At 41.0% G+C, this 27,795-nt stretch overlaps 1 protein-coding gene across 1 annotated transcript; it reads left to right on the top strand.

Annotated features, from left to right (window-relative positions):
- Positions 1–587: 587 nt before the first annotated feature.
- LOC115003883 (triadin-like) lies at positions 588–26,633 on the top strand. Its single transcript, XM_029425825.1, has 35 exons — positions 588–1,133; positions 5,867–6,064; positions 7,283–7,333; positions 8,272–8,397; positions 8,481–8,507; positions 9,439–9,465; positions 9,659–10,161; positions 10,276–10,299; positions 10,339–11,740; positions 12,542–12,673; positions 13,216–13,410; positions 13,509–13,571; positions 13,751–13,789; positions 13,946–13,987; positions 14,085–14,153; positions 14,738–14,779; positions 15,338–15,385; positions 15,470–15,523; positions 15,603–15,650; positions 15,731–15,970; positions 17,003–17,050; positions 17,134–17,172; positions 17,326–17,358; positions 17,437–17,487; positions 17,604–17,648; positions 17,973–18,017; positions 18,125–18,178; positions 18,294–18,323; positions 18,427–18,474; positions 18,558–18,674; positions 18,864–18,899; positions 19,408–19,452; positions 19,743–19,763; positions 21,998–22,042; positions 22,272–26,633. Exons 1-35 carry the CDS (start codon positions 1,115–1,117, stop codon positions 22,424–22,426), a joined length of 4,161 nt encoding a protein of 1,386 aa, XP_029281685.1. The 5' UTR covers positions 588–1,114; the 3' UTR covers positions 22,427–26,633.
- The last annotated feature ends 1,162 nt before the right edge of the window (positions 26,634–27,795 follow it).

Raw genomic sequence — 27,795 nt, 5'->3', positions numbered from 1 at the left:
GTTCCCTCTAAGCCTCGGTATCACTATGCAACTCCGACCACCACTCGGTCCGACCTCCCAGGAAAACGAAGGCTCCATCTACGGCACAAAGGAAGTGGAGAGCGCTTTTGATTCCCCCTCTTTTACTATCAGTTACTATCCCCAGGAGCGAAAATGGTTATGAGTGCTGCAGGTAGCTTCACGGCTCCGATGGGGAAACGGGAAGTGATCCAGTTGTCTATACGACAACAGTGCCAACAATAACACCACTTGGAAACGTGAGGCGGGAATGTTCTTATAACTTGCATCATCCACTCTGATCTATCATCTTTCTGTGCACTTGATGACAGTTGTGCACTGAGCAGAGGAGGTCTGCAGGAGGGGGATTAGTTAACATTTGAGAGGGGGGGGGGTAAGGTCACGCCTCTGGCCTAAAAAGGCGAAGCAGAATACCGGCAGCAGCGAGCCGGTCTAAGAATAACTCAGGGTCTGAGGCCCAGAAACGTGGCATGAGTGTAACAGTACCTTATTAGATTCAGACTTCTGTGCAGACTAATAAAGAAAGAAAGACAAATAAGATTGATAGAGTTAGATCTAACAGTGTGAAACAAGTGTCCACTTTGATCACGCGACTACAGCAGCAACATTGTCTGGGGGGGTAAAGTTTCCTTAAAGGCTCTCTTCCCTCTTCCCATCGGCCGTCACTCCCCGTGGTCGATCTAATTCTGTCAGAATGGGGGAAGAGAGGGGGGGCAGGCGGCTCTATCTACAACCATAGCCCCAACCAGGCAAAGGGCAAAGACAGTGAGCTCCTTAATTTGGTCTCTGTCCGTCTCCCCAGCCTCATCCACTGAGACGGAAGTCAGTTCTCTGGACCTTCTCGCAGTCACCAAAGTGTTTGACTTGGAACAAGGAAAGAAAACGCAGATTTAAGTGAATGGACAAAGAGCTGAAGTGTTTCCAGTGGGTTCAGGTTTTCACATATCCTCAGCAGCAGTCGTTCACATGACGTTGCCGGATTGGAATTAAACTCTGGGATTAAGTCGCGCCGGAGGAGTTTGAGGATCTACCGTGAATATTTGTTTTCATGGCAACTTAATCTGCACAAAGGATTTACTGCTGGGATTTTGAAACTATGACAGAAACAGTCGAAGGTAAAGTATTATCACTGTAATTATTCAACAGCACTCGCCTTCCATAATGTAGATATGTTATGTATGTTTTGTTTTGCACTCGGATGATGTGCTGTCTTGTGTGTAGGGGAATTTCATGATTGGAAGTATCTAAAAATATGACGCTATCGTGTATCGGCTATTTGTAATGCAGCTTTAAGACCCCGGTGACATCTACAGTGTGCGATCAGTCAGCATCAACGCTGTACTTGGTGCATGGAACCAGATCAGATGATACCGTTGTTATAGGCTCTCTCTTTTATGTGCATTGGAAATTAAATGAGACAAATAAGATCAGAAAGCAGCTGTTAAACGTGTTAAACACACACACACACACACACACACACACACACACACACACACACACACACACACACTGCAACCCTGTCTCCTACAAAATAAAAGATGTTCCCATACAACGAAACCTTTTTAAATGTGTTCAACTTTGGAAACTGGTCACAGCTACTTGCTTAGGTTTAGTGAAAGATCTTAAAATAAGAACGTTAGTTATTTTATTTGTCTCCTGTGTTTGTTTTCACCCCCGCTCACCTCCATGTGCAGACTTTGAATAGAAACGTAAACTTATTAGTGATGCAACTTCATCTTTTTCCCCTCAAAACGTAATTGACAAAACCGTTTTGTTGAATGGGAACGTGATTGTTTTTGAGTCCAGGTTGCACACAGAGGAGTTTCCACTAACTTTGATTAAATGTCTTGTTTTGATGCTGTGCAGACTGAACTTGATTGACAGCTCCATGCCTCTCAATGCACTCGCAGATCACAGCTTTAGGATTGGACTTTATTACGGAGCACATTTTTGAGAAAAGCACTATATTCTTAAAAAGTAAATTAAAGTTTGGCGACCTCAGTGCAGCTCGGCCCACCTGCGTGGCTGCACAGATGGAGATTAGACTTGAAATAGTAAATCACATGACACATGCAATCACTGAGTTTTCTAAAGATTAAAAAATATGTCACTTACTTGCTTTTCTGAAGCTTTCAAACACGTTGGAAGGTCTTCATCGGTGGAGTTGGAGGTGAGAACAAACTGATAATTTGAAATCCAATTGCTGATGAAAACTGTGACATTTGGTTGAAAGCCAAGAGAATAACTAATTATATATATATATGTATTTCTCAAATAACATGATTTAATAATCTCAGGATATCCAGCTGTCATAACTTCTTAATAATCTCATTATTAGACTTCTATCCTCCTGAATCTTTGATGTCTTCCTCCAGGATATCTCGTCCCTCTCACACGGCCATGAGGACTGACTGGGACAGACTGTAAAAGTATTGATGTTAGAGATAACATCATTATTGAATCTCAGAATATTGTGGTTCAAAAAACATATAAACATGAGAGCAAAGTGGTGTCTTGAGGTAATAAAGTCCAATCAGTTAAGTCGAGATACAGAAATCCGATATTTTGAGATTGCAAAATAATTCCTTTGTTATCTTATGAGGTGTGACACTTACACGAAATATATGAACAGTGAAATGTTTTGGAAAATATTACGTGTAGCTTGATTTCGCTGTGTAAATTTGAAATGCTCTGTCACCACAGCGCTTCTTGCATTTCCATTTAAAAGAGTTTTCATGTCAAAGGCTACTGAATATATAATTTATTATGGCAGCGAGTATGTTTAAGAGTAATTAACGGGACTCATGACACGTCCGTCAGGAATGTTTACAAAGCTTTTGCTGTGGAACGGGTCCATACTTGGTGTCTGTGAGGCAGAGAGCAGATCAAATACACATTTCTGTGGAAACATTTGCACAATTTCAGCTATTTTGAATGTTTGTATCCAAATATAGATTGAAAATAAACTGCAGAACAGACTTGGGATCTCCATGGATGTCCATTTATTTGTACTCATGATTGCATCCTAAAGGAATCGAACGCTAACTCTGCAGCAGATGCACACAACACTCATGCTAGAGGGAGCCATGGAAAGCTAACCTGAGTGTTAGCAGTACCGAGCTCAACCGGCCGGGGCGTAAAGGTCTCTGCAGTGAGAGTAACAACAGAAATATCCTCCACGCTGCGGAGACAGCTCGGCCATAAAAGGAGGAAACGTACATGGATGGCTGGTCAAAGCGTTTAGTGGTGGTCAACAGAGGCAGTGAGGTGAAGGAAAGATTGACGAGTTATTAGCTTTAAAGCACAATGATGATGTGCAGAAAGTGCTCATTAGATATCCTCCAAAACCAAAGTAGAATGAGTAAATGTCGAGACAACGTGGTGTTTAGATCGAGTTATTTATTGTGTGTAAGTGGATCTTCTGTGGCACCTGAGGGGAGGTCAAGGGTCAGTGGAAAAACTAAACCATGGTTTCACGGCTCATAACTGTAACTGGTTATGTTTAGGCAATAAAAGAACACGATTAGGTTTAGGAAAAGATAAACATGTGACCGTTAGTCACGTGTCTACTTAACGTTCTTGAAACGGAACGACTTGGGTTAGGGTTAGGGTTAGGGTTAGTCATTTGGCATTAGGGTTAGGGTGTCATTTCTTTGTCATTTGAAATGACACAGACCTGTCCACCACCTCATAATCACTACGGCACAATCTCTAACAAGATGGCCACGGTGCAATGATTTGACCTGACGGTAGATAAAAGTATAAAAAAAGGGCTGAATCTTCTCACAACATGTTCTGGAGATTTGATCAAGATGTGTTGTGATGGATTAAAGACGACCAGTCTGTTCTGATGGTTGATGCCGATCTTCAGGAACTTAGTGCAAAAACTGAATTCAGCAGGTTTCATTTAAAGAAACAGAGAAGTGAGTAGTGTACAGGAAGACAGTACGTGGTCAGATCTATCCATAACGGCCTGGAAGAGGAAGCAAATCCTTCTCTACTCAACAGAGAAGTGTTCTATTACCCTCCTCTACTGCAGTGAAGAGCACTCAGCGTTAGACTGTGGTGTACTGGACAGTAACCGCAGAGAGACCTTGGTTGAACTAGGAACTCCAGTCAGTTTGAGTCACAGAATTGTGTCAAAGTAAACTTCTTCCTCAAAATGTAAATTGCAGACTTCTTATTATTGAGAACAAGTCGAACGTGATGTGACTGTAATCTGTTGGTCTGTAGCTCTTCTTAAAGTCGCAGACATTTCATTTCTCTGCAGTGTGGTCTGCAGTTTTTAAAATACCTTCTTCTGGACAGGCTGGAAAGACTAAGTTAAAATAAGAAACTGAGCTATAGTTAAGATGCCACACAGAAATTGTTTCCTGAAGTTTGTCTTCTTTCTAACTATGTCCTCAAAAGAAAGCGAGACATTTACTCAAATTTACTTAAACCGGTAGCAGCTGCCAACGCCGTGGCAGGTTTCGTATGCCGTTGTTCGTATTGTGAACGGACCTGTCGGGGTAATGTGGCGAGACAGATGTGTGTGTGTGTGTGTGTGTGTGTGTGTGTGTGTGTGTGTGTGTGTGTGTGTGTGTGTGTGTGTCGTGTTTAGAGTACTGCAAAGCTGTTTGAGTCAGCAGTAATGGAGAAACCTCCAGTAGCTGCCAGCAGTGAGCTGAAGAGAGTCAACAGGTGGCCTGAGCTTCCCTGACGCACACGCACACGCACATGCAGGGACATTAGCAACTACAGTGTAACTGATTTCACCTGAGAAAACTCATCCATCATGTTGCATCAGTGTTTACAGAACTTGTCTTTGAATAACTCTCATTTTAAATCAAAACAAAACATGTTCCTGTTCAGTAAAGTGGTAATAAATACAAACACAAACAAAGACGTGCAGAACTGGGAGAGTCTGTTGGGAATATTGTCAGAAATTCAACATTTAACCTTCTGAATATTAAAGGTGCTGGACCCTCTTCCCACACAGGTTCAGGTTTCTCCCCTCAAGTTAAACCACATTACACTGAATGTAAGTTAAAGTTGTGCTGTTTCTCCATCTACATTGTTCTGGTCCGATCTTCTCTCCAACAGAACTTGATTTGCTTTGTTTAAGCACCAACAAAAAACATCCAAATATACAAAACTCAGGAATGTCTCTTTGCAGATATCATGACCCGGTTACTCAAGATCATCCACAGAACTGGTTGTGAGCCGGTTCATGTAGGAACTATTTTCTTTTTACTGTATCACTGCACAGAAGTAAGCGTGCATCTACGCACGGACGAGGCTCATGCTTGTGACAGCAGCGAGCTGTAAACATTAATGGCGTCCTCTGTAACGTTAGTGAGCTCAGGAGAGCTTCTCATCGGCGATCCTTTTGTATCAGACGCCATTATATCTGGATGTTCAAAAATATGGGGCCTGTGGTCTTTTAATTATTACATGAGGCCTATGACCTTGAGTAAACATTTTGCTTTTTACTGTTTCATTATTGAATTTATTTATTTATTGAATTTATTGAATTTATTTAAGTTTCATTATTTTAGTTTCATTATTTTAGTTTCATTATTATTTATTTATGTTATTGTGCATCAGGTAGCACATAGCAAATGTCTGAAAGTAACTAAGTACATTTACTCACTGTACTTAAGTACAATTTTGAGGTACTTGTACTTTACTGGAGTATTTACATTCTGAGCTCCTTAATATTTCTACTTCACTACATTTAAGAGGCAAATATTGTGCTTTTTACTCCATTACATGTACCTGATAACTTTAGTTAATAAATGAAATCTGTTGTATTGAAGTCCATATTTCCTGCACTGCATCTGATCGCAGCTTCTTTGCTCCTCAGCGCGGTCGTCCACCACCACGATGGTCATCGACAGTAAGAACGTAGACGTCGGGCGAGGACCCAAGAAAACCTTCACAGAGCAACTCCACTCCACCTTCAGCTCCCCGCTGGCCTGGATCTTGGTTCTCGCTCTCCTCATTACATGGTCTTGTGTTTTTGTCATCATGTTTGATCTGGTGGACTACAAGACCGTTTCAGGTAAGCGTGCATCATGAACAAAGTGCACGTAAACGTATAAACTCCCGGGTGGAGATCATAAACGAACATTTTCACATCAGTTTTATCGCAGCCTGCAGATTGTGGCTAAGCGTTGGCACACTCGGCTCTGTTCTGGGCCGGCTCTGGCTTCCAGGTCGGCTCGGTCTTGAGGGTCAGTACTCGAAGACTAGTTTGTGGAATTGTAAGCAGTTTTGGGTCAAGTTAGGCTACCAATATGCTGCACATGGTGTAATTTAGTATTGAATAGAGATATATACTGTAATATTGAAGCAATATGCGAGTGCAGGACTTGAAGATCTTAAGGTTTGAGTATTAAGTTCTGATACATTTCCAAGCACATAGGTTTAGTTTCAAAACATGAAAAAGCAAAAACAAAATAAAAAAATTATGCTTTTGATAACGTCAGTATAACTTTTCTCAAATATCTCTTCTTTCTTTAAAGGTTTGGCTGAAAATATTGTGTTTTTTTTATGTATTCTTGCACAATTATCAACCTGCTTTGAGTGCTTAACTATAAAACGAGGTTAATGTCAGTTCACTAAGAGCTATAAATGAAGACGAGTCGGCGTTCTTCTTTTAATAACTGCTTAAAGTTTGTGGATTCTAGTTGTGCATTTAATGACATATCTCTTCCACTGTTCTGTATATTGTTACGTATTGTTTTGTCTTATTATAAATGTTTTCTTCTGTCTTTCTCTTTCTTCATTTTAGTTTGATTCTTTATCTTAACGTCTTCGTGCAACACTTTTAACCACCCTGGTAGAAAACATCACTAAGTTGCATTGGTTCTGTTTCTCCTCACAACATTAAAACAAACAATGCATCAAAACTTCATTAATTTTCTGTTGTGTTCAACTCAATTTTCTAACCCTAACAACAACAACTTACTTTATTACTCATCATTTTCTAAATTATTACTTCAACCAAATCATAGCAGTTCATACATTCTCCCTAAACTGTAATATTGCTAATAAGATATTCATATTCACAACCGTGCCTTGAAATAAAAGTCAAAAAAAGAACATGAGGGCAAATCATTTGATATTTATAGAAATATCAACTTGTCTTTCGTTCTTTCTGACACCTTAAAGTTCATCTTCCTCGTCCTGCCATCTCAGAAACACGTTATGTAACAGCTCCATCTTTCTCTACAACACTTTGCTAAATGTTTCTGCTTATTGTTTCTCATCCAACCAGGTCGCCCACCTCCTGTCGTCAGGAAGGTTTTAAAGGATTCAGGCCGTGGAGGCAAGGCAACATATTTGCTACTAACTCCTCCGATCAGAAGCTTCTTACTAAAAGATAAAAACTAACATGACATAACATTGAGCGCTAATATTAGCTATCAATGTTAGAAAGTCTGCATCTTATAATACTTTGAAGAAGTATTTCTGAGCATGCTTATTTCTTTTTCTTTTATGTCGTCTTTATTGTGTGTGTAGTTCAAATATGAAGTATTCTGGTTCCACTCTTTGCTCCAGCGGTTCCTGGAATATATCGTAAAATAAAACAAATCAATCTCATCTGAAATCTCCGCCTTTAAAATACATTTTACTGCTATAATTGATTGTTTTTCTGTTTTCTTTTATACCTTATTGTTTGCCTGTTTGCTTTTTGTGCAGAGCTGGTTGCATTCAGGGCTCGAAAACATACAAAATTAATCTCTGTGGATTTTGTTTCACTAATGAACAATGCATTGACCACAGATTACACAATAAATAAGGAGAATAATATTTAGTTTTCTCCCTTGTGTGTACAATGATGCACATCTTGTCCACACTGGTCCTCCTTCATCAAGCTGCAGAAACACAGAAGTGTGTTGACCGGCATATTAAAATAATCTGATGCGTTTTAAAGCAGATTAGATCGCATGAGAAACAACTTGATGAAAGAGGATCAACGTTCTTTAAATGCTTTTTGCACAGCAGTATGTGACGTCGAAGGCCTTTTGTTGAGGTTAAACTGGAAGGTGTGTGTGGGGGATCATCTCAATCCATTCATAAAAAAAATCCAGATTTCATCTTTTTTAGAGTTTGTCAGCCCCACGACAGTTTAACCTTCGCTCAACAGTTTGTTTTCCGACCTTTTCCGAAATGTGTGAGCAAGAGAAACTCTTCCTGGAATTACACTTGTTTGGTCAACTAACAGCCACGAGATGCTGAAAGAGTGTGTCCCTGCTCCACCAGGAGGTCTCAGCAAGATCGGCTCTGACCCCATGAAGGCGGTGAACGAGGCCGTGGAGGAATCGACTAATGTCATCAGTGTGATGCTGAAGTTTGTTGCCAACCTGGTTGCTCCTGAAGAAGAAGAAGGTACTGTACACATGTGCATCCCAAAAAGCTACACAAATAAAAAGTTACAATTGTTTTACTCACTTCCTTCTTCTCTTTCCTAGGAAATCTGTACGCCGTGAGAAAGAAAGGTTTGTATTGAAGCATTTATTTATGTATTTCCTGTTTTGCAATCGTCCCTCTGCTGCAGCCGTGCTCGCTGCTGTGGATGTCTTGTTCCTGCTGCGCTGCATGTGCTGTTCGTTATCTTACACTTTTAGAAAATGCATAATCATCTGGCAAAGCACCTTGAACCGTAGATGCACTTTGTTCTTGCTTGACTTTATTTGGCAAAACCTTTGATTTGTAAATAAAATAGAGTGAAACAGAAAGTATAGAAACACATGTGGGGATTGTTCTTATGGAGTTTCAAGCTGACTTGATGTATGAACAATCTCAAAGATTCAAGATGGTTGGAGGAGGAGGAGGAAGTGGAGGTGAAGATTAAGAAAGCAAAAGGTATTTTATGAATACTGTTTTTCCATGAACGTGTAGATTAACCCCGTATGGATATAATCCGCCCTGTCCCCCCCCCCCCTTGTAACAGTAACGGAGGTAAATCTTGTGTGTTGCTGCAATAATAACTTTAAATGATAACTGCTTCCATGAGCTATTAAACGTTTACTAACTCTGACTGTATGTGACTTAGCATCTAAAGCAGGGGTGTCAAACATGCGGCCCGGGGGCCAAAACCGGCCCGCCAGATGGTCCAATCCGGCCCACAGGATGACTTTGCAAAGTGTAAAAATGTAATGTCAGGTTGTTCTTAATGTTTTGTAAAAAGATATTTCATTAGATTTGAACATTTTCAGAATGTTTCTTGCACTAAGACGAAGGGAACATGTGGAGTTGTGGTTATTTACAGGTTATCATGCTGTGGTGTTACTGGTCCGGCCCACCTGAGATCACATTGTGCTGCATGTGGCCCCTGAACTAACATGAGTTTGACCCCCCTGCTCTAAAGAGCAACTAAATCTATACTTTTGTTTAGTTGTGTTCCTGATTTATGTCTTTGTGTTCCAGGAGAGTTCCTCCCCTCGCGGAGTAAAGGTATGCACCATGTCTGAGCTTTAACGTGGCGGTTCCTGACTGTCTGTAGATCAGATTTTATTATCTGCGTTCAGTCTCAGGACTTCCTTCATCGCAGCTCCGGCGGTGACGCAGCTGCAGCAGCTTCACTGATTCCTTCGATGTTCGAATACAAAATAACATAAAGTGAAAATAACTTTGACGTGTTTCTCAGTTATAGGGATGCAAGTGCAGACGGACGAACCGGTGATCGAAGTTGTGGAGGAGGAAGAAGAAGACGTGACGCAGGAGGAAGGAGGAGACGGAGAGGAAGAGGAGGCTGCTGGGGAGGAGGAGGAGGAAGAAGAGGAGGAAGAACTAGAGGAGGAGGATGAGGATGAGGAGGACTATGAAGATGAAGAAGAGGAATATGATGAGGAGTATGAAAAATATTACGAGGAGGAGGAAGAGGAGGAGGAAGGAGTAGAGGAGGAAGGACTAGAGGAGGAGGAGGAGGAGGAGGAAGAATATTATGAGGAGGATGAGGAGGAAGAGGAGGAGGAAGAAGAAGAGGGGGCAGAATCTGTAGATGATGAGGAGGAAGAGGAAGAGGAAGAAGATGAGGGGGCAGAATCTGTAGATGATGAGGAGGAAGAGGAGGAGGAAGAAGATGAGGGGGCAGAATCTGTAGATGATGAGGAGGAAGAGGAGGAGAAAGAAGAGGAGGGGGCAGCATCTGTAGATGATGAGGAGGAAGAGGAGGAGGAAGAAGAGGAGGGGGAAGAATCTGTAGATGATGAGGAGGAAGAAGAGGAGGAAGATGAGGAAGCGGCAGATGCTGTAGATGAGGAGGAGGAGGAAGAGGAGGAGGAGGGAGTTGAAGCAGCTGGTGATGACGAGGAGGATGAGGTGAAGGCAGAAGAGGAAGAACATGAGGAGGAAGAGGAGGCAGCTGCAGAGGTGGATCAAGATGAAGATGAAGACGAGGAAGATGAGAAGGAACCTGAAGTAGCTGCAGCTGAACTTGATGAAGAAGATGATGAAGTGAAAGAGGAAGCAGCTGATGAAGAGACTGACAAAGATGATGATGATGATGATGATGAAGACGATGAGGAAGAGAAGGCAGATGGTGCTTATGAAGATGATGTAGAAGAGTCTGAACCTGCAGCCGCTGACGCTGAGGATGATGATGATGAGGATGATGATGATGAAGTTACTCCTGAACCTATCTCCACCTCTGAGGATGAAGAGTCGGCGGTGTCTCCCGATTCTGAGTCTGATGCACCTGTTGACGTCGAACACAGTGACGAAGACGCAGCCCTGCCCGATGAAGATGACGAAAAAGACGAATACGACAAACTCGACGATACCAGCGACGATGCATTCACTGACTCCTCAGACGTCAGTGAATCCGCACTTCTCTCCAGTGATGAGGACGAAGAGAATGACGATGACGATGATGAAGACGATGAAGACGACAGATTAGCTGAGGGTGTCACAACATCCGACAGCGACGACATCATCGCAGAAGACAGCGACCTGGAGCTTCATCTTCCTCCTATTCCTGCTGCCAGTGAGGATGATGAAGATGACGATCATAAACTCGCTGAAGAGGAAGATCTGCCTCCTTTACCTGTTGTCCAGGACGATGATGACGATGATGATGATGATGAAGGAGACACTGAAGACGATCTTAATGATGATGATGAGGACCAATCAGATGAGGACGTCTCCGTCGCCTCCTCCGAGCACTTTGCAGACGATGAAGATGAGGAAGACAGCGAACTCAAAGACGACGACCTCGACTTTGACCCTGAACCTAACAAAGACTTTGACCTCGACCATTACCTTGACCTTGGCGAAGACGTTGACCTCAACCTTCAGTTTGCACTTCAAAAAGACGACGAAGATGACAAACCTGATGATGTCATCGACAAAGACATCCATGACGACGACGATGTTGACAAAGAGGAAGAGGAAGTCCTTCCCTTTGAGAGTACAGACAGCGGAGTCTTAGGCGATGAAGACGATGATGATGATGACGTCGCTCTTACGACTGATGAAGAGACCATCTTCAGTGATGACATCTCCAACGACACGGCCGACGATGACGACGACGACAAAGACGATGAAGATGTCGAAAGCAACTCATTTGAATTCACCTTCGATCGAGAAGAAGAAAAAGAAACATTTGTTGATGCTGAAAAAGACGACGATGATGATGATGATGAAGATGAAGTCACATCAGGGTCTTTAGCTAGTGAGGATGAAGAAGACGATGATGAAGATGATGATGTTGATGGCGTCCTGCTAGCAGGTACAGTCCAGAATTAATGATTACTTTCATTTTAATAATCGTTTTATAATTAATATTAATATTAATATTACACCACAGGCAGAGAAAATGCTTGTTTTTGATTGGCTGGCAGGTGTCATTCAAACTGACTTTATGAAAAAAAAATATATATAGCAAAAAACAAAATCTAAAAAAGAAATAATAATATATATATATATATATTATTATTAAAATTAAATATAAATCTATATATATTTATATAATATATATAGCAAAAATAATTAAATATATATATTATTTTTATAAATACATATAGCAAATTTTTTTTATAAAATAATATATATATTATAAATATATATAGCAAAAAAATAAATAAATAAAAATAATAATATATACAATATAGAAAATGAGAAAGTGAATGATTATGTTTACATTTTATAAGAGTCTTTAAAAAAATGAAGACGTAATAATAACATTTTAAATCTAATTAAGACTAATTAAAACAATAAAAATAATTAAAGAGAGATCGTCAGCTTTAATATTATGATCTTTCTTTACTAACATGAGTTAAGAGCATTTCTAACGCCATCACTTTATAATTAATCATTATTATTATTAATCATTTTATAATCTTTAACAATTTTATCAGGATAAATCTGAATTTTAAATAAATTAATATTCGCATTTAAACATTTTTATTTGGTTATGTTTCTCCTAACATCACTTCCAGGTCCACATCTTTCCCACCCCAGTATTCTAACACGTATATAAAGTAATGTTTGTACACAGGCTGTGTATTTATACGACACTGTGTATTTGCAGCTTCCACTGCAGCAGCGCTCACTGTCCAGGGGGAGGCGGTGAAGACTGAGGCCGACGAAGACGAGGACGAAGACGAGGACAAACAGGCGGCGGATGAAGACCAGACTGAGGAGGCTGAAGCAGAAAACATTGGTGGGAATCAGAGTTTGAGTCTCTTTTCATAAAACCGTTAAGATTTAACGGCAGTGGCATCATTTGAAACATGAAGTCAATGATAATATTACACTTTTTTCATGTTTTATCACAAAGAATCCAGAAGTTCTTTGTGTACTTTCACCTCACACATCATTTATTTCACACATTTAATCTAATGTTTCCTTTACTTACAGCAAGACAAACAAATATGCAAGTTTCTTAATTTTAATGCTAAAATGTGCTTTTATTTATCCTCCATATGCATATTACATATAAATATGAAGTTACTACAAACAAAGACATAAAAGAGATTGAACATCTGAACACGTATCTCTAATAAGTGCACCAGGTAATGTGTGCAGTAGTTTTGGGAGGTTTAAAACTTGCTTTGCACTTCAGACATTATTGATATTTCCAATAACTGCAACATGTGAACATGAAACCCAGATTTGTAACATTTCAAAGTATTCCTTGAGTTTCTTTCTGATCTCAGTCGACAACGATGAGCGTTCAAATCTTTGTCTCTGCTCCCCCCTCAGTCACCAGTCAGCCTGCCGCTCTTGAGGACGATGATGATGACGACGACGACGACGAGGGGGAGGATGAAGAGCCGACAGCTGAACTGAAGAAAACCGTAGACGAGCCTGAAGATACGACCGAGGAGGAGTACGATGAAGACGACGATGAGGAGAAGGCAACGGTGGATGTGATCAAACCGGTGGCTGAACCCACAGGTCAGAGAGAGAAGATGACGTCACACATATCACATATATTTATATATATATATATATTTACCTTCGCTGGCACTTCACCTGTGTCTCTGTGCTTCCAGCATGTCCCTGTATGCACTCTGCAAAAACCAAAGAGTCCGACACCAAGACTGTGGAGCGGAAAGGTTTGAGACGCTCCTGCAGGTTCACACATCGTGCATTTAGTGTCATTAAGTAGAAGATGTTTCTGAATATAAACAGAAATCTACTATTGCAGCGGTAGATGCACTTCAAACAATGAAGATAAAGCTCTTGTATTATATTCCATACCGTTTAAAGTGATTATTAATCTTTGTGTTCGCAGAGGCTCCAAAAAGAGTTTCAGCGGTGAGAAGGAGAAAAGGTGCGTTTAACAATGTGTCATTAAAGCCACCACACAACCTCGGTTTCAGTTCAAATACAAATCAGACACATTTACGATAATGATGTTTCGTGTGTTTACTGTGACGGCGCGTCGTGAAGCAAACCAAGTAAAGTTCCCATTTTTACTTATCTTAAGACCGTGAAGCTGTGAAGGCCGACGAAAAGCCCAAAAGAAAAGGTAACACCACCTCTACACCACCTCTACACCACCTTTGTCTTGTTCTCCTTGTTGTTATTGTGATGCGATGAATTAAATGTGCACGTGCTGCATCCAGGTCTTCCCAGAATCGCCTTTCTGGAGCCAAAAATCAGGCGGATCAGGAAACTTCCTGCTCTTCTCAGAGGTACTCACGTCTTCTTGAGGTTCTCACACTTACTACAGGAATAAAATAGTAGAAGAAGAACGGTTGTTCCCCAAGTCATGGGTAACATTAACAGCACAAATCACCCTACGGTGCACATTTAGTTAGCTAACTACGTTATCTGGACTCCAGAACAAACAAACCGAACAAACATGGACATGTTTTTACTTTATTTAACCTTTTGTAATAAGGGGTGGGACAGTTTTAGGTAATCAGAAAAGTCCTTACCATAAATGACCCTCATGGCTGGGAGGCAGCTTGTGTAACTTCTAGACGGAGCCAGGCTAGCTGTTTCCCTCCGTTACCAGTCTTTATGCTAAGCTAAGCTAACCGGCAGCTTCATATTCATCGTACAGAAACGAGAGCGGTATCAATCTTCTCATTTAACGCTCGGCCAGCATTTCTCAAAATGTCAACTTTACATTTAGCTTAAACCGTATGAGACGTGCAAAGAAAGCTGCACAGACATCACATGAGTAGTTACAACTTCAACGCTGTTTCACAATTTCTGTCACAAAGTTGTGTCAACTTTAATTAACTGGATGTTTTTCTCCTACAATGAAAAGCCAAGAGAGCTGCAAAGACTCCCACCAAGACTCCCAAAAAAGGTAAGTGGATGAATCAGCCGCTAATAATAATAATCTAATAATAATAATAATAATAATATAATAATAATAATAATAATAATATAATAATAATAATGTAATAATAATAATAATAATAATAATATAATAATAATAATAATATAATAATAATAATAATAATAATAATAATAATATAATAATAATAATAATAATAATAATAATAATAATATAATAATAATAATAATAATAATAATAATAATAATAATAATAATATAATAATAATAATATAATAATATAATAATAATAATAATAATAATAATAATAATAATAATAATAAATAAATAATATAATAATAATAATAATAATAATAATAATAATAATAATAATAATAATAATAATATAATAATAATAATAATAATAATAATAATAATAATGATAAAAATATAATTATAATAAGTCACTCATTCACACACACACACACACACACACACACACACACACACACACACACACACACACACACACACACACACACACACACACACACACACACACACTCATCTGGTCCTTTTTCTTCAACAGAGCCGGAGACCAAAAAACAAGAAGAGGTCCAAGAATCTGGACAAGAAGGTTTTATTATTACTTTATCTTCATCATGAATTAAAAGCTTTCTTTAAAGTACGCGTGCATAAACACATCTTCTGTGTGTTTCAGTCGGGCCTTGCAGACCTGCACCAGTATACTGCCCGTCCCCACCTGGCTGGTACGGTAAGTAAAGTAATCTTAGCTATAAAGGAATCAGATTTTTTAACCGACGACCTGCTTCAAAAATACATTTATCTTCCAGTTCATCACGTCGTCACAGACAACCCGTACCCTCCTCCCACCGTGTCAGGTGTGCACACTGTCGTCACATCAACTAAGTGATATAATATCAGTAAATGTCTTAAATATAAAAACATATTTTTCTCCCAGCTCCCTCTGCTCCAGTTCTGACCGCTCACCCCGTCCACACCGGAGCTCCACCGCTGCACCCGTTCTATCAGCAGCAACCAGGGCAGCCGCTGCCGCCACTCTATGCACAGTATCAACCGTATCTACAAGTGCAGCCGGTGATGCAGCCTCACACGGAGCCGGTGCGGCCAGAAGACACAGAACCAGAAGCTCCAGCTCAGCCTGAGGTCCCGACTCCTGCAGCTGAAGCTCCAGTTCAGGGTGAGAAGAGACGAGAGACTCACTTTATTCTATTATGTAATATTATTATTTATAATAATAAGTCCATTCAAAGCTTTCTGTCAATGTGGCAGAACTACGATCTCTTATAGTGTTTCAGCGTGATGGCTTGAGGAATGTTGTGTCACTCAGAGACATGTTTTATGATTTTATCTTTGAATGAATATGGTTTGAAATAAAAACATTAAAACGTTTTCTGAAATGCTATGTTTAAATATGCAAATGAAGCATTATCTAATGCTGAATGTAGGAGAAAGGCACAGACTAAAATAAACACATAATGTGTTTAGTCTGAAAGAGAAAATTGACCAGTGCATGAAAAATCGATGTTTTGGCCTTTAGTGTCTCGCCTTAAGAAACACCTGAGGTGCAGACTGCAAACTTTAATCAGATGTGTCCAGGTGACGCTGTGCACAGAAGGAGCCATGCTTCGGAGATGAAAGTGTTACACATACACACCAATATAACGCAAAGTAGTTCAAATGAAGTTGCACCACAGAGGTAGAATGAACTTTCTCTTACTTATTTTAAAATCGAGGTTAAAACCTTTTATTTTCACTGCTGCCTCATTATTTTCCACATCTTGACCTCTGAGTCATTCATGTCTCTGTTTATATTCATTATATTATACTAATATTTATATATTTAGAAACCACTTAAATGTATGAAATAGGTTTAGGAAGAAAATCTTAAAGCTCTGAGCAGAAAAACATCTTTAATTAAAGCTCTCTTTGCTATTCCCTTTGGTTTCCTCATCACTGATTAGAGTCAGAATGTATTTAGAGACATTATATTTCAGCTTTTATGCAAATTTAGGTTTATTTTTAAAACACTCAATACTTTGTGTTTAATTATAATAATTATTCAAACTGTAATAAAGTGCTGTTACTTTTTCTAAAATAAATACGATAATCTTCTGAAACTTCATGATTCACAATATAAAAGCTTCAGAATATGAATGTTACTGCTGTGACCTTCAAGTTCACGACGTATCTAAACTCTTCTCTGTCAAAGAAGCAGAGACCGCTGAAGGAGAAGTGACGGCTGCCTCCACCAAGAAAGGTACAAACTGTTTAACTCCCAGTTCAACTCAAACACACTTCTTTATAAAGCTGTCAACAATAATAATAAGTGATCTTTCACAGCTGCAACGAAGAGAACCAAGGCTGCCGATTCAGGAAAAGGTACCGTATGCTCCACCTGATGCATGATTTGTGAGTAAACTGGAGGATCACTCCGCCTGCAGCATTAACAGTGATGTGCAACGACACAATGTGCTGTAACAATGAATTCATTATAGAAAATTAAGTCAACGTTTCCCTCCAATGATCCCTCAGAGTCTGCAGCCGGCGGAGAGAAAACAAAGAAAGGTAATTTACAGCGTAACGAACTGGTTGTTCATTTTAATGCAACATAAACTGCATTTATTAATGATTTCTTTGTCGCAGAGCAAACTGCAAAAAAAGAGAAAAGAAAAAGTCCTGCGGTGGCAAAGAAAGGTAATAAACATTTAGCTTCTAGTTCACATAAATAAAGTGAAAGTGTCTTAATAATATAATAATATAATAATATTCTGTTCATTTACATCACATATCGGTTGCATTTGATTTTGCAGAGGCAGCTGCAGAGAAAACCAAAACTGCTGCAGCTGCTAAAAAAGGTGATTCAAATTATCAATCAAACTTTATTTATACAGCAGCTTCCGAACAAATCCAATGCACCTGACAGGGCTGCACCAAAAGAAGGATGTTCATCGTAAAATGTATAATAAAATAAAATAAGTCACTATGATCAACAGTTAAATGTTCATAACAAATTATAATAAAATAAATCTTAATATAAGTTTAAATAATAAAACCACAGAATTATAAAACAGCTGGAACAGCCAAAATATTGTTTTTGCAGAATGCAAAGAGCAAACAGGATGTACAAATAGATTTAAGATTGTATTAATTTATAGTTTTTATATCGTCTTCTTCTACAGAGCCAGCTGTAAAAGAGAAAACCAAAACTGCTGCAGTTAAGAAAGGTAACGAATGATTAAATATAGTTTCTACTTCACATAAAACACAATAAAATCACTGTAATGTGAACTTTGAGATGGTACTCATTTATATTTCTTGTCTTTTCTGTTAGTTTTTGCAGAGCGAGCTGTGAGAGAGAAACGCAAACCTGCAGCTGCTCAGAAAGGTAAAACACACGGCGTCAAAGTAAAGTCATATACAAACTCATCCACTCCCTCTGATGACACCAACAAATCAAATGATTCAGGCCACTAATCACAACTCTTTCCTCATTATATCAGAGAAGAGGAAACCAGCTTCTGAGAAGACAGGTAACGACACACACTGACTGGCCGTTAATAAGCACAAGTCATCCATCTTTCTCATCAGTCACGTGACAGACGAGTGGAAACTAATTGTTTCTGCTCCTCTCAGAAGCGTCGGCCGTCAGGAGCAAAGTCAAGGCTTCGCCGGCAAAGAAAGGTCTGAGCGCGCAGCAGCTTGTGCAGATGCTGAACCAGAATTAGGTTCAAGTGTGACTTAACATCTAAGTATTCATTTGTCAGAACCAGAACCAGAACCAGAGCCGATCAGACTGAGAGCCAGACTAGAAGCTGTGAGGAGGGCGAATGTGACGTCTCAGGCAAAGGAGGAGAAACCGGCCAGATCTTCTCCTGAACCCGGTAACACCAGCTTTACTGTCACTGCTGTGTGACACACACACACACACACACACACACACACACACACACACACACACACACACACACACACACACACACACACACACACACACGATACACCACGGAGGCTTTCACCGGCCTGTGGGATGAAACCTGCACTTCTTCATTTTAATGTCTTTTAATTTTCAGACAAAACAAGATCAAAATTATTGGCGGACAAGAAAAGTAAGTTAATGCTTTTAAAAAAAATATATTTATTATTTTAGGGCCTTTTCTTTGCCTTTAAGTGTCAGTGTACAGGAAGTGTGTGCAGAGCCCCTGAACCACCAAAGTCTTTTTAATTTTAAGTCTTTTTTTTGTTCCAAGCCCGACACTGAAATGTGACAAATGAAAAAAATCATTCATTTGAAAACATTTAGTTTTTGTTCACATTAACAACATTTACATTTCATTGGGTTTGTGGAGACATAAGAATACGTTTTCTGGTCGTAAAAGCGTTTTTATGGCTCTTATGGTTCATTCTAAGACACTGAATGGAGTAATTAATGTCATCTAAACAAGCAGTGACGTGTTAATGTTAAAGCTCTTCACACTTCTTGTATATATGGGCTGATTTATGGATGATACAGTTCCAATTAGGGACATGTCGAGAGGAGAATAATATTGAAGGAATATTAAATGTGCACAGAGCGTTATTTGGCAGGATGTAACAGGGCTGTCTCTTCTCTCACAGGAAAAACTGAGAAGGCTGAAAAGAAACCTGTCAAAGGGGCTCAAGGTAATAATAATAATAATAATAATAATAATAATAATAATATGTATATGTATATGTATATGTATATGTATAATAATACTAATAATACTAATAATAATAATACTAATAATACTAATAATACTAATAATAATAATAATAATAATAATAATAATAATAATAATAATAATAATACTAATAATAATAATAATAATACTAATAATAATACTAATAATAATGGATTCACAATTAGAAAAGTGTGCGTGCTGCAGACATTTGACAGTAATCAGTTTCTCCCCCCCCCCCTCACATTTTAGAGAAACAACCATCACAAGCTAGTGAGTATAAAAGTTATTTATCACCATGACGACTTAATTGTCTAAGGACAGAGGATGTTGTAACCTGTACAGTCTGTAAAGCACACTGAGACAAATGTATAATTTGTGATATTGGGCTATACAAATTGATTTGATTTGATTTGATTTGATTTAACACTTCCTGAACTGAGAAGTGAATGATGTTCGCGGACATTCCTGAACCCCCCAACACAGGAAATTTGTTCGTAAAAAGAATAACAAGTGTAAGAAAAAACAGCTGCGAGCGTACCTGTGCACAATGTGGACTGTAAAGCACCCAGCAGCACGACTCAGAGGCAGGTTAAGATAAAAGTTCACGTTTAATTAAGTAAAAAAACAGGCAAACCTATCTGAAAAGGGGGCGGGCAGGTGGGGAGGCAGGCGGGCGGGCAGGCGGGCAGGCAGGTGGGCAGGCAGGAAGGCAGGCAGGCGGGCAGGCGGGCAGGCAGGCAGGCAGGCGGGCAGGCAGGAAGGCAGGCAGGCGGGCAGGCGGGCAGGCAGGCAGGCAGGCAGGCAGGTGGGCAGGCAGGAAGGCAGGCAGGCGGGCAGGCAGGCAGGCAGGCAGGCAGGCAGGTGTGCAGGAAGGCAGGCAGGCGGGCAGGCGGGCAGGCAGGCAGGCAGGCAGGCAGGCAGGCAGGCAGGCAGGCAGGCAGGCAGGCGGGCAGGCAGGTGTGCAGGTGGGCAGGCAGGCAGGCAGGCAGGTGGGCAGGCAGGCAGGCAGGTGGGCAGGCAGGCAGGCAGGCAGGCAGGCAGGCGGGCAGGCAGGTGTGCAGGTGGGCAGGCAGGCAGGCAGGCAGGTGGGCAGGCAGGCAGGCAGGCAGGCAGGCAGGCAGGCAGGCAGGCAGGCGGGCAGGCAGGTGTGCAGGTGGGCAGGCAGGCAGGCAGGCAGGTGGGCAGGCAGGCAGTGAGGCGGGCAGAAAAAAAAAGCCAGCACTTAAGCTAACTAGACAATCTGGCTGGAAACGAGTGGAAATGTGCTGGTTTTTATACGACAAGGCTGATGAGTGGGGGGGGGGGGGGGAGGTTAGGTGACAGGAAAGGTCGGAGAAGTGTGTTTACTGCAGGGCAGGAAGGTGGTGGTCGGCTGTTCTCCCACCATCTCAGATGAAAAAAGAAACTCTACTTGAACACTGTGATATGTTTTACACCGTATGCTTGTTGTTCATAGAGATTGGAAAAAGGGCTTCCTGTAAAGCTTAAGGTATTCAGTTCTTTTCCACCGTCTTTCCCCGGGTTGACTCAATACGAATTTGCTTTAACGACATTAGCAACGTAAGTGATTGGAATTGAATAGGATGAGCTGATTGAGACGAGATTACCGGCCTTCAGAGCCGCCTCGAGTCATCACAGGAGATTACGGCCTTTGGTGAATACGGCAACAATAACCCTTAGCTGGATTGATTAAATCCATGAAGCAAAACCCATTAAACGTGCGTGTTAGTGTTGAGTTCTTATTGAGTCATCCGGTGGAGTATCAACACTCCCCCACTGCCCGAGTGATTCCACACTTTCCTCATATTAACGTCTCACACGGTATTTCCTGTTTCATCAAAAATGACTTCTCTGCTCCAAAGTTGTAGGTTTCTGACAAACATCCATGTGTCTGTTGAGATGTGCTTTTATTTATGAGGTGTCACTACTTTATGGACTCGACCATACATGTATTCAAACGCTCTGTTTTATGCTTGATAATGAAACCAACCTGCTTTGGATCTTAGATACAGAAAAGGTTTCGTGCAGAGTGTGTGAAGAGGACTTCCTGCAGAAATCAGAGTGACATTGGAATTCTCCCAACTGTCGCTGTATTGAGATATAAATCGGAAGTGAGATAATATGGCCGTCATTGCGGGAAGAAAAACATTTAAATGTTTCCTGTTACTGATGACAATTGGCACAAAACAAGCACCAACATTAAAACACACATATAAGAGGTGTCGCTGATTTCTTACAAATATAAACTTTAACATGAAAGTGAAAGAGCACAAAAACTCCAAAGATCATCACCTTTCTTTTTCCTACTTACTGTACATGCATGTGCTCCTTTATCTCCTCTCACACTCACACACACACACACACACACACACACACACACACACACACACACACACACACACACACACACACACACACACACACACACACACACACATACACACACACACACACACACACATACACACACTATATAACAATGTATTTTATCTCATCTCTTGCAGAAGAGACCCAGACTGATGACAACACGACAGAAAAGAAGAAACCAGGTGAGAGTTGCTGGACATTTATTTTAATGTCAGTGCATTGGATGCATCGGATAGCTGAGAGGAAACAAGGGGGGAGGGAGAGAGAGGCACAATGTATATTTATGCATCGTCACAAAGCTAAAAACATACACTGATCTTATAGAATATGATGCATTTGAATTACATTAAAATGGAGTGACGTCGTTATTTTAATTTGAAGTGATCGTATGTTATCTTGCTGTCTCCCCAGGCCAGAGATACTTCCAGTGCATTTACATCCCTGGTAAAAATGCGCAGTACCCCTTGCGACCTTTCACCCCGGCCATGCCCCCCGCCATGATGTCCCCAGCACTCAGGTCCATGTTGGAGCAGCAGCAGAGAGCAGCGAGGGCGTCGGGCCAATAGGGCAACCTGAACTCTCACCTCATCTCCTGCGTCTCCCCGTCCAGCAGGGGGGGGGCCTTATACATCCTTAAAGTCTGAGGAGAAACCTCAGACAGATAAGAGGGGACAGAAATATTTTGTCTTTAATATAAATATGTATTTATTTTCTCTCCATGTGGTCGAGCTCCTGGGGTTCCTGTTGATATTTGCCATCACTGCCACGCATCGCTTGTGCCTTAGATTTGATGTAATATCACCAACATCCAAAAATAAGGAAGCATTCATGTGAATATGAATATAAAAACTCAGAATAATGTACATAATGCTTTTGTTTGTAGTTTAGGCTGAAATAAACGTACACACCTTTGGCATGTTGGTTTTCAGTTTACTTTTGTAGTCAAGCTTTCTATGGTACCTTATTTTATTTAATTAAACACACTTTTAGGCATTTGCAACACAAATATGCAAGTTTATACAAAACTGATAAAGCAAAAGTAATAAGAAGTGCAAATTTGGAAAATATTTTGCATAAAAAGGTAATAAATCCTGAAATGATTAAGAAATGAGCAAAACAAAGTTTTGTATGGGATTAAATATTACTTGAATACTTTTTTCTTTGAGAGTTTTTATCAACAGCTTGTATCTTTTATTCCTTCCTGCATCTGCAACAGATTAATATGCAAATGTTCAAATCCCAGGAGCTCCCACACGTGATCCAAGCAGCCTCCCTGTCTCTGACGTGTTCAACGTTGTTGAGCGATGAATAATCACGAGACATTTTCTTCTTACGCGACCTGACATCCGGCCGGTGTACAGAGGAAGGCGAGCTCATGAAACTGCAGAACTTACTTCATTTAAATTGAATTAGTTCCAGAGATACTTTGACATGTTAAAGGCAATTTAATCAACTAATCTTTAAACCTCAAAAGTCCGCTTTGTTCTTATGAATGAAGTGCAGTAGAATTAATACTCCATATTGCTGCATATGTCATCACACGGGACCTCAAAGTGTTTAAAGTTGAGCGTCTTTACGTTGTTATTTTAACGTACTCAGAGACAGGAAGTCTGCGCAGGACGACTTCGATGTGACCAATTAAAGAGACACTGTGCCGTCTGCTCCAGTGGATAAATGTCATGTTCATCATCGGCTTGTTTACAAAGCCTGATGCATTGTGGGGTTTTATGTTACCTCGCTACCTTACTCAATGAAAACCTCGACTGCAGAGAACCAAAAGGACGTTTTCGCACGAGGCTCAATCCTGCTAATCCTAATTCCTCCATGTTTTTGCAGTGAGGCTGCAGTGGTGAAGCTTCAGGTGTGGCCTGTGGACTCGAGCAGCGATTTAACTGTGATGTTTGAGGCGTGGCAGTAACGTGGGGCTCCCGTGCTTTAGCCCGCGGTTTACTAATCCTCAAGCGTTGCAGGTCCGTCCGCAACTTCTTCAAAAGTCTTAAGGTGTGTTCAGACTGAACCGCATTTCAGAGGTGATGCAAATGTTACAAAGTCAGAGGGAAGATGTGAGTGGAAGCGAACAGTTTGAGATTTAATCTAAGTGGTGCATAAAAAACGCTTCTACTCCTGCAAAAGAAATGCAATCATCCTGCAGCTGCTCGACAATAAGTGGAGTTCCTGTCACGGTAATGTTGCTGCCAGGACGCGGTACACTCATGCAATTCATTTGCCAAAAAAGAGACAAGATGCACAATAAACTTTGACTGATAGCTTTATTATTTTCATCTACAAATGTTCTGTAGATATCAACATGTTATTCTTTAAGTCTGACATGTTGACAGGCCCCCTCTGGCCCCTGTGGACCTTCTCATTGGATATTTGTCGAACCCGAATTGCACAATAAAACGAGAAAAATGTTTTGTGTTCTCTCTGAATGCACCTTTAAAATCACTCGTTGTTCGCGGTTAGTGTGAATATTTAACCTGAGGAAGTAAACTCGGGGTTAAAGAGTGTGTGTGTGTGTGTGTGTGTGTGTGTGTGTGTGTGTGTGTGTGTGCGTGTGTGTGTGTGTGTGCGTGTGTCGTGTGTGTGTGTGTCCGTGTGTGTGTGTCGTGTGTGTGTGTGTGTGTGTGTGGTGGTTGGAGGGCACCTGGCGTTGTACTTCAGGTGTTGTTGGAGGATTTATTCCAGTGTGGAGCTGGGGGGGGGGGGGGCGTCAGCTGTTCTGCAGCTGCTGATATTAACAGACAGTAATTACACCAAACAGCTGCAGCTGTGGGATGTAATTATGTTTTTAAATGTAATCTAATCTCACGAGACGGTAAACAACATATGATTGTGTAACGCTAAGTCTTCCTGCCCGTCTCTGTACGGGGGCCGTTTGAAATGCTACAGTTTGTGCACTCGAAGCAAAGAAAACAACCTTTAAGACCATATTATGTTTGTGTTTGTGCAACACAGTGTAATGCTCTAAAAGTCAAAACTTTGACCGGACACCTTTACCCACCTGACCACTTGCCATTAAAGGATTCCTGTGGAGTTTCTGACCACCGGGGGCGCTGTGGAGCAATGTTTCGCAGCTGAGTTTTTGGACATACTAAGAGCTTGACTTGTCGCTCACATCCCCGGATTTATTTATATAAAAGAGCGGCCGTGCTTTGAAACGCTCTGCGATATCTTTTCATTTCACACAACTCCCATTCGCAACAGTTGGTGAAAGTAAAATGCGTCAAAATGTAGAAATGCACAACCCCGTCTGTTTACAGGGCGTCAAACACCTTTTGCAACGGCCCTCGCCGTCTGATACCGACGCATGAGGGATCCTTTGGTGTCTTTAGAGTTGGGATGTAGTGTAAAGACAAAAAAACACAGGAACTGTCTCATACGTTGACGCGCAGGGCTCCTGACCGAGCGTCCGTATGGGACGTTGGGAGTGAGAACAGCTTCTGTCAGAGCTGCATGTAAACAATGCAGTGTTTTAAACGTTCAAACATTCATATTGTAGCGTTAGCATACATCTGACGAGACTTGTTTGTTATTTATCTTTTGAGCACGAGAGAAAACAAGTGAAATACGATCTAATAAATGATTTGTTGTTAAGTTAATGTGACACCAACGTGACAGAGTGATGGTGGTGCACAGAGTGATGATGGTGCACAGAGTGATGGTGGTGCACAGAGTGATGGTGATGGTGCACAGAGTGATGGTGATGGTGCACAGAGTGATGGTGGTGCACAGAGGGATGATGGTGCACAGAGTGATGGTGGTGCACAGATGCACAGAGTGATGGTGGTGCACAGAGGGATGATGGTGCACAGAGGGATGATGGTGCACAGATGCACAGAGTGATGGTGGTGCACAGAGGGATGATGGTGCACAGAGGGATGGTGGTGCACAGATGCACAGAGTGATGGTGGTGCACAGAGGGATGATGGTGCACAGAGGGATGGTGGTGCACAGATGCACAGAGTGATGGTGGTGCACAGAGGGATGATGGTGCACAGAGGGATGGTGGTGCACAGATGCACAGAGTGATGGTGGTGCACAGAGTGATGATGGTGCACAGATGCACAGAGTGATGATGGTGCACAGAGTGATGATGGTGCACAGAGTGATGGTGGTGCACAGAGTGATGATGGTGCACAGAGTGACAGAGTGAGATTGTGCCACACAGGATCTCACCCCGGAGGAACCTGCTGCAGTTTCAGAGTAAATGTTTTAAAGACTTGTGTGTCTGAATGTCTAGGGCTTGTTTTTGTGAATGAAATCTGCAGAATGCAGCGGGAAATGATGACGATGAGTGTGTTGCAATAAGAGCGAGAGGAAGAGATTTATTCACGTTGTCTTTGGAAATGTTTGATCCACTAACTCATGTGATGTTTGGTTGTTTTAGAAGGATCACTTTGTTCATGTCTCTTGTGTGATATGCACGATGGTGTCGTTTAAAAGGAGCAACATCCCTCTGCAGGTGTTGCATACACACTCATTCTATTTGTTGCACCTCGTTAGCTTTAGGAGATGAACATTAATGTGTACGCTGCTGTGCTCAGAAGAAATGAGGATTGTTTGGACTGTAATGTGGACAATAATGTTAAGTGGTGACAGCATGTGTGATGACGCGGACTCAATCGCAGCTTTAAAACGTTTTAGGAGCCAATTTAATGTCATAAGAGACATTTTTAGGCTCTTAAGGGCGGAGGCTGTCTGCTGTGGTGTAGAATACAATCCAACGTGCATTTTGTGAGTCTTATTTCAATTAAAATCTGCAGAAATGTGTGCGGTCATTACTCTTTCTTTATATTTCTTACGAGCTGGAATAACTAGTAGAATACTGTTTTTTATGGGGACACAAAAGGACATTTAAAACCTGCCCTAATTAATTTGTGGAATATGTTTGAAGGACACGTAGTTGCTGCCTGGAAAACATTTATATTCTTCATGTTTAAGCAACAATAAGAGATTTAAAGTCAATGTTTTTCATCTGATTTCCCGACAATAAGTAATAAGTATAAACGCTGAGCTGGAGCTGTTTTCGTGCAGCCGTTAAAACCATCTGGATTATGTAAAATAAAACATTTCTAATGAACATAATCTGGGCAGAAATACTCATATGAATAAATGAAACGTATGTTTCTCCTCGAAGACAAAGGACGTAGAGAAACTAAGAAAGCAACATTATAATAATATAATATAATAATATATATATAATAATATAATATAACATTATCGAGATCATCTTTCAGAATGAATTCAGATTTAAATCAAAGTTTAAGATTCTGAATTGCTTCAATACTTTTTTAAACAGAATTTCTTAAGCAGTGCCCAAAACAAGATCTGCACACCAGCTCCACTTTCAGTTTGCTTTTAGTTGAATTACATTCTTGCTCTTGAGGTCATTTTTGGGTTTCAAATTGTTTTTATTTTTTCGATTTTAAGAGCTTTCGTTTAATAATCTCCCACATTTATGAAACAGGTTTTAAAATGTCACGTACATGTATATTATGCGAGGCTGTCCTGCGCTCAAGAAGCACGTCTGCTTGTTTCACTGAGTGCAAAGTATAGTGAAGCGTCCTGTGTCTCCTGCAGCAACCAGCTCGGCGTCCTGTGTCTCCTGCAGGAACCAGCTCGGCGTCCTGTGTCTCCTGCAGCAACCAGCTCGGCGTCCTGTGTCTCCTGCAGGAACCAGCTCGGCGTCCTGTGTCTCCTGCAGGAACCAGCTCAGCGTCCTGTGTCTCCTGCAGGAACCAGCTCAGCGTCCTGTGTCTCCTGCAGGAACCAGCTCGGCGTCCTGTGTCTCCTGCAGCAACCAGCTCAGCGTCCTGTGTCTCCTGCAGGAACCAGCTCAGCGTCCTGTGTCTCCTGCAGGAACCAGCTCAGCGTCCTGTGTCTCCTGCCTCGTCGCCGTCCTGATTCCCTGCAGCTGCAGGTCATTACATCT

This window comes from Cottoperca gobio, chromosome 24 (genome assembly GCF_900634415.1).
Source record: "Cottoperca gobio chromosome 24, fCotGob3.1, whole genome shotgun sequence".
In the NCBI taxonomy this organism is placed as follows: domain Eukaryota; kingdom Metazoa; phylum Chordata; class Actinopteri; order Perciformes; family Bovichtidae; genus Cottoperca; species Cottoperca gobio.
This window is presented reverse-complemented; position numbering and strand designations above follow the sequence as displayed.

Coding starts and splice junctions, on each gene's coding strand:
- LOC115003883 (XM_029425825.1), top strand. Junction 10,162..10,275: donor AAGAGGAGGGGGCAGCATCT/GTAGATGATGAG, acceptor GTAGATGAGGAG/GAGGAGGAAGAGGAGGAGGA. Junction 12,674..13,215: donor GGCTGAAGCAGAAAACATTG/GTGGGAATCAGA, acceptor CTCCCCCCTCAG/TCACCAGTCAGCCTGCCGCT.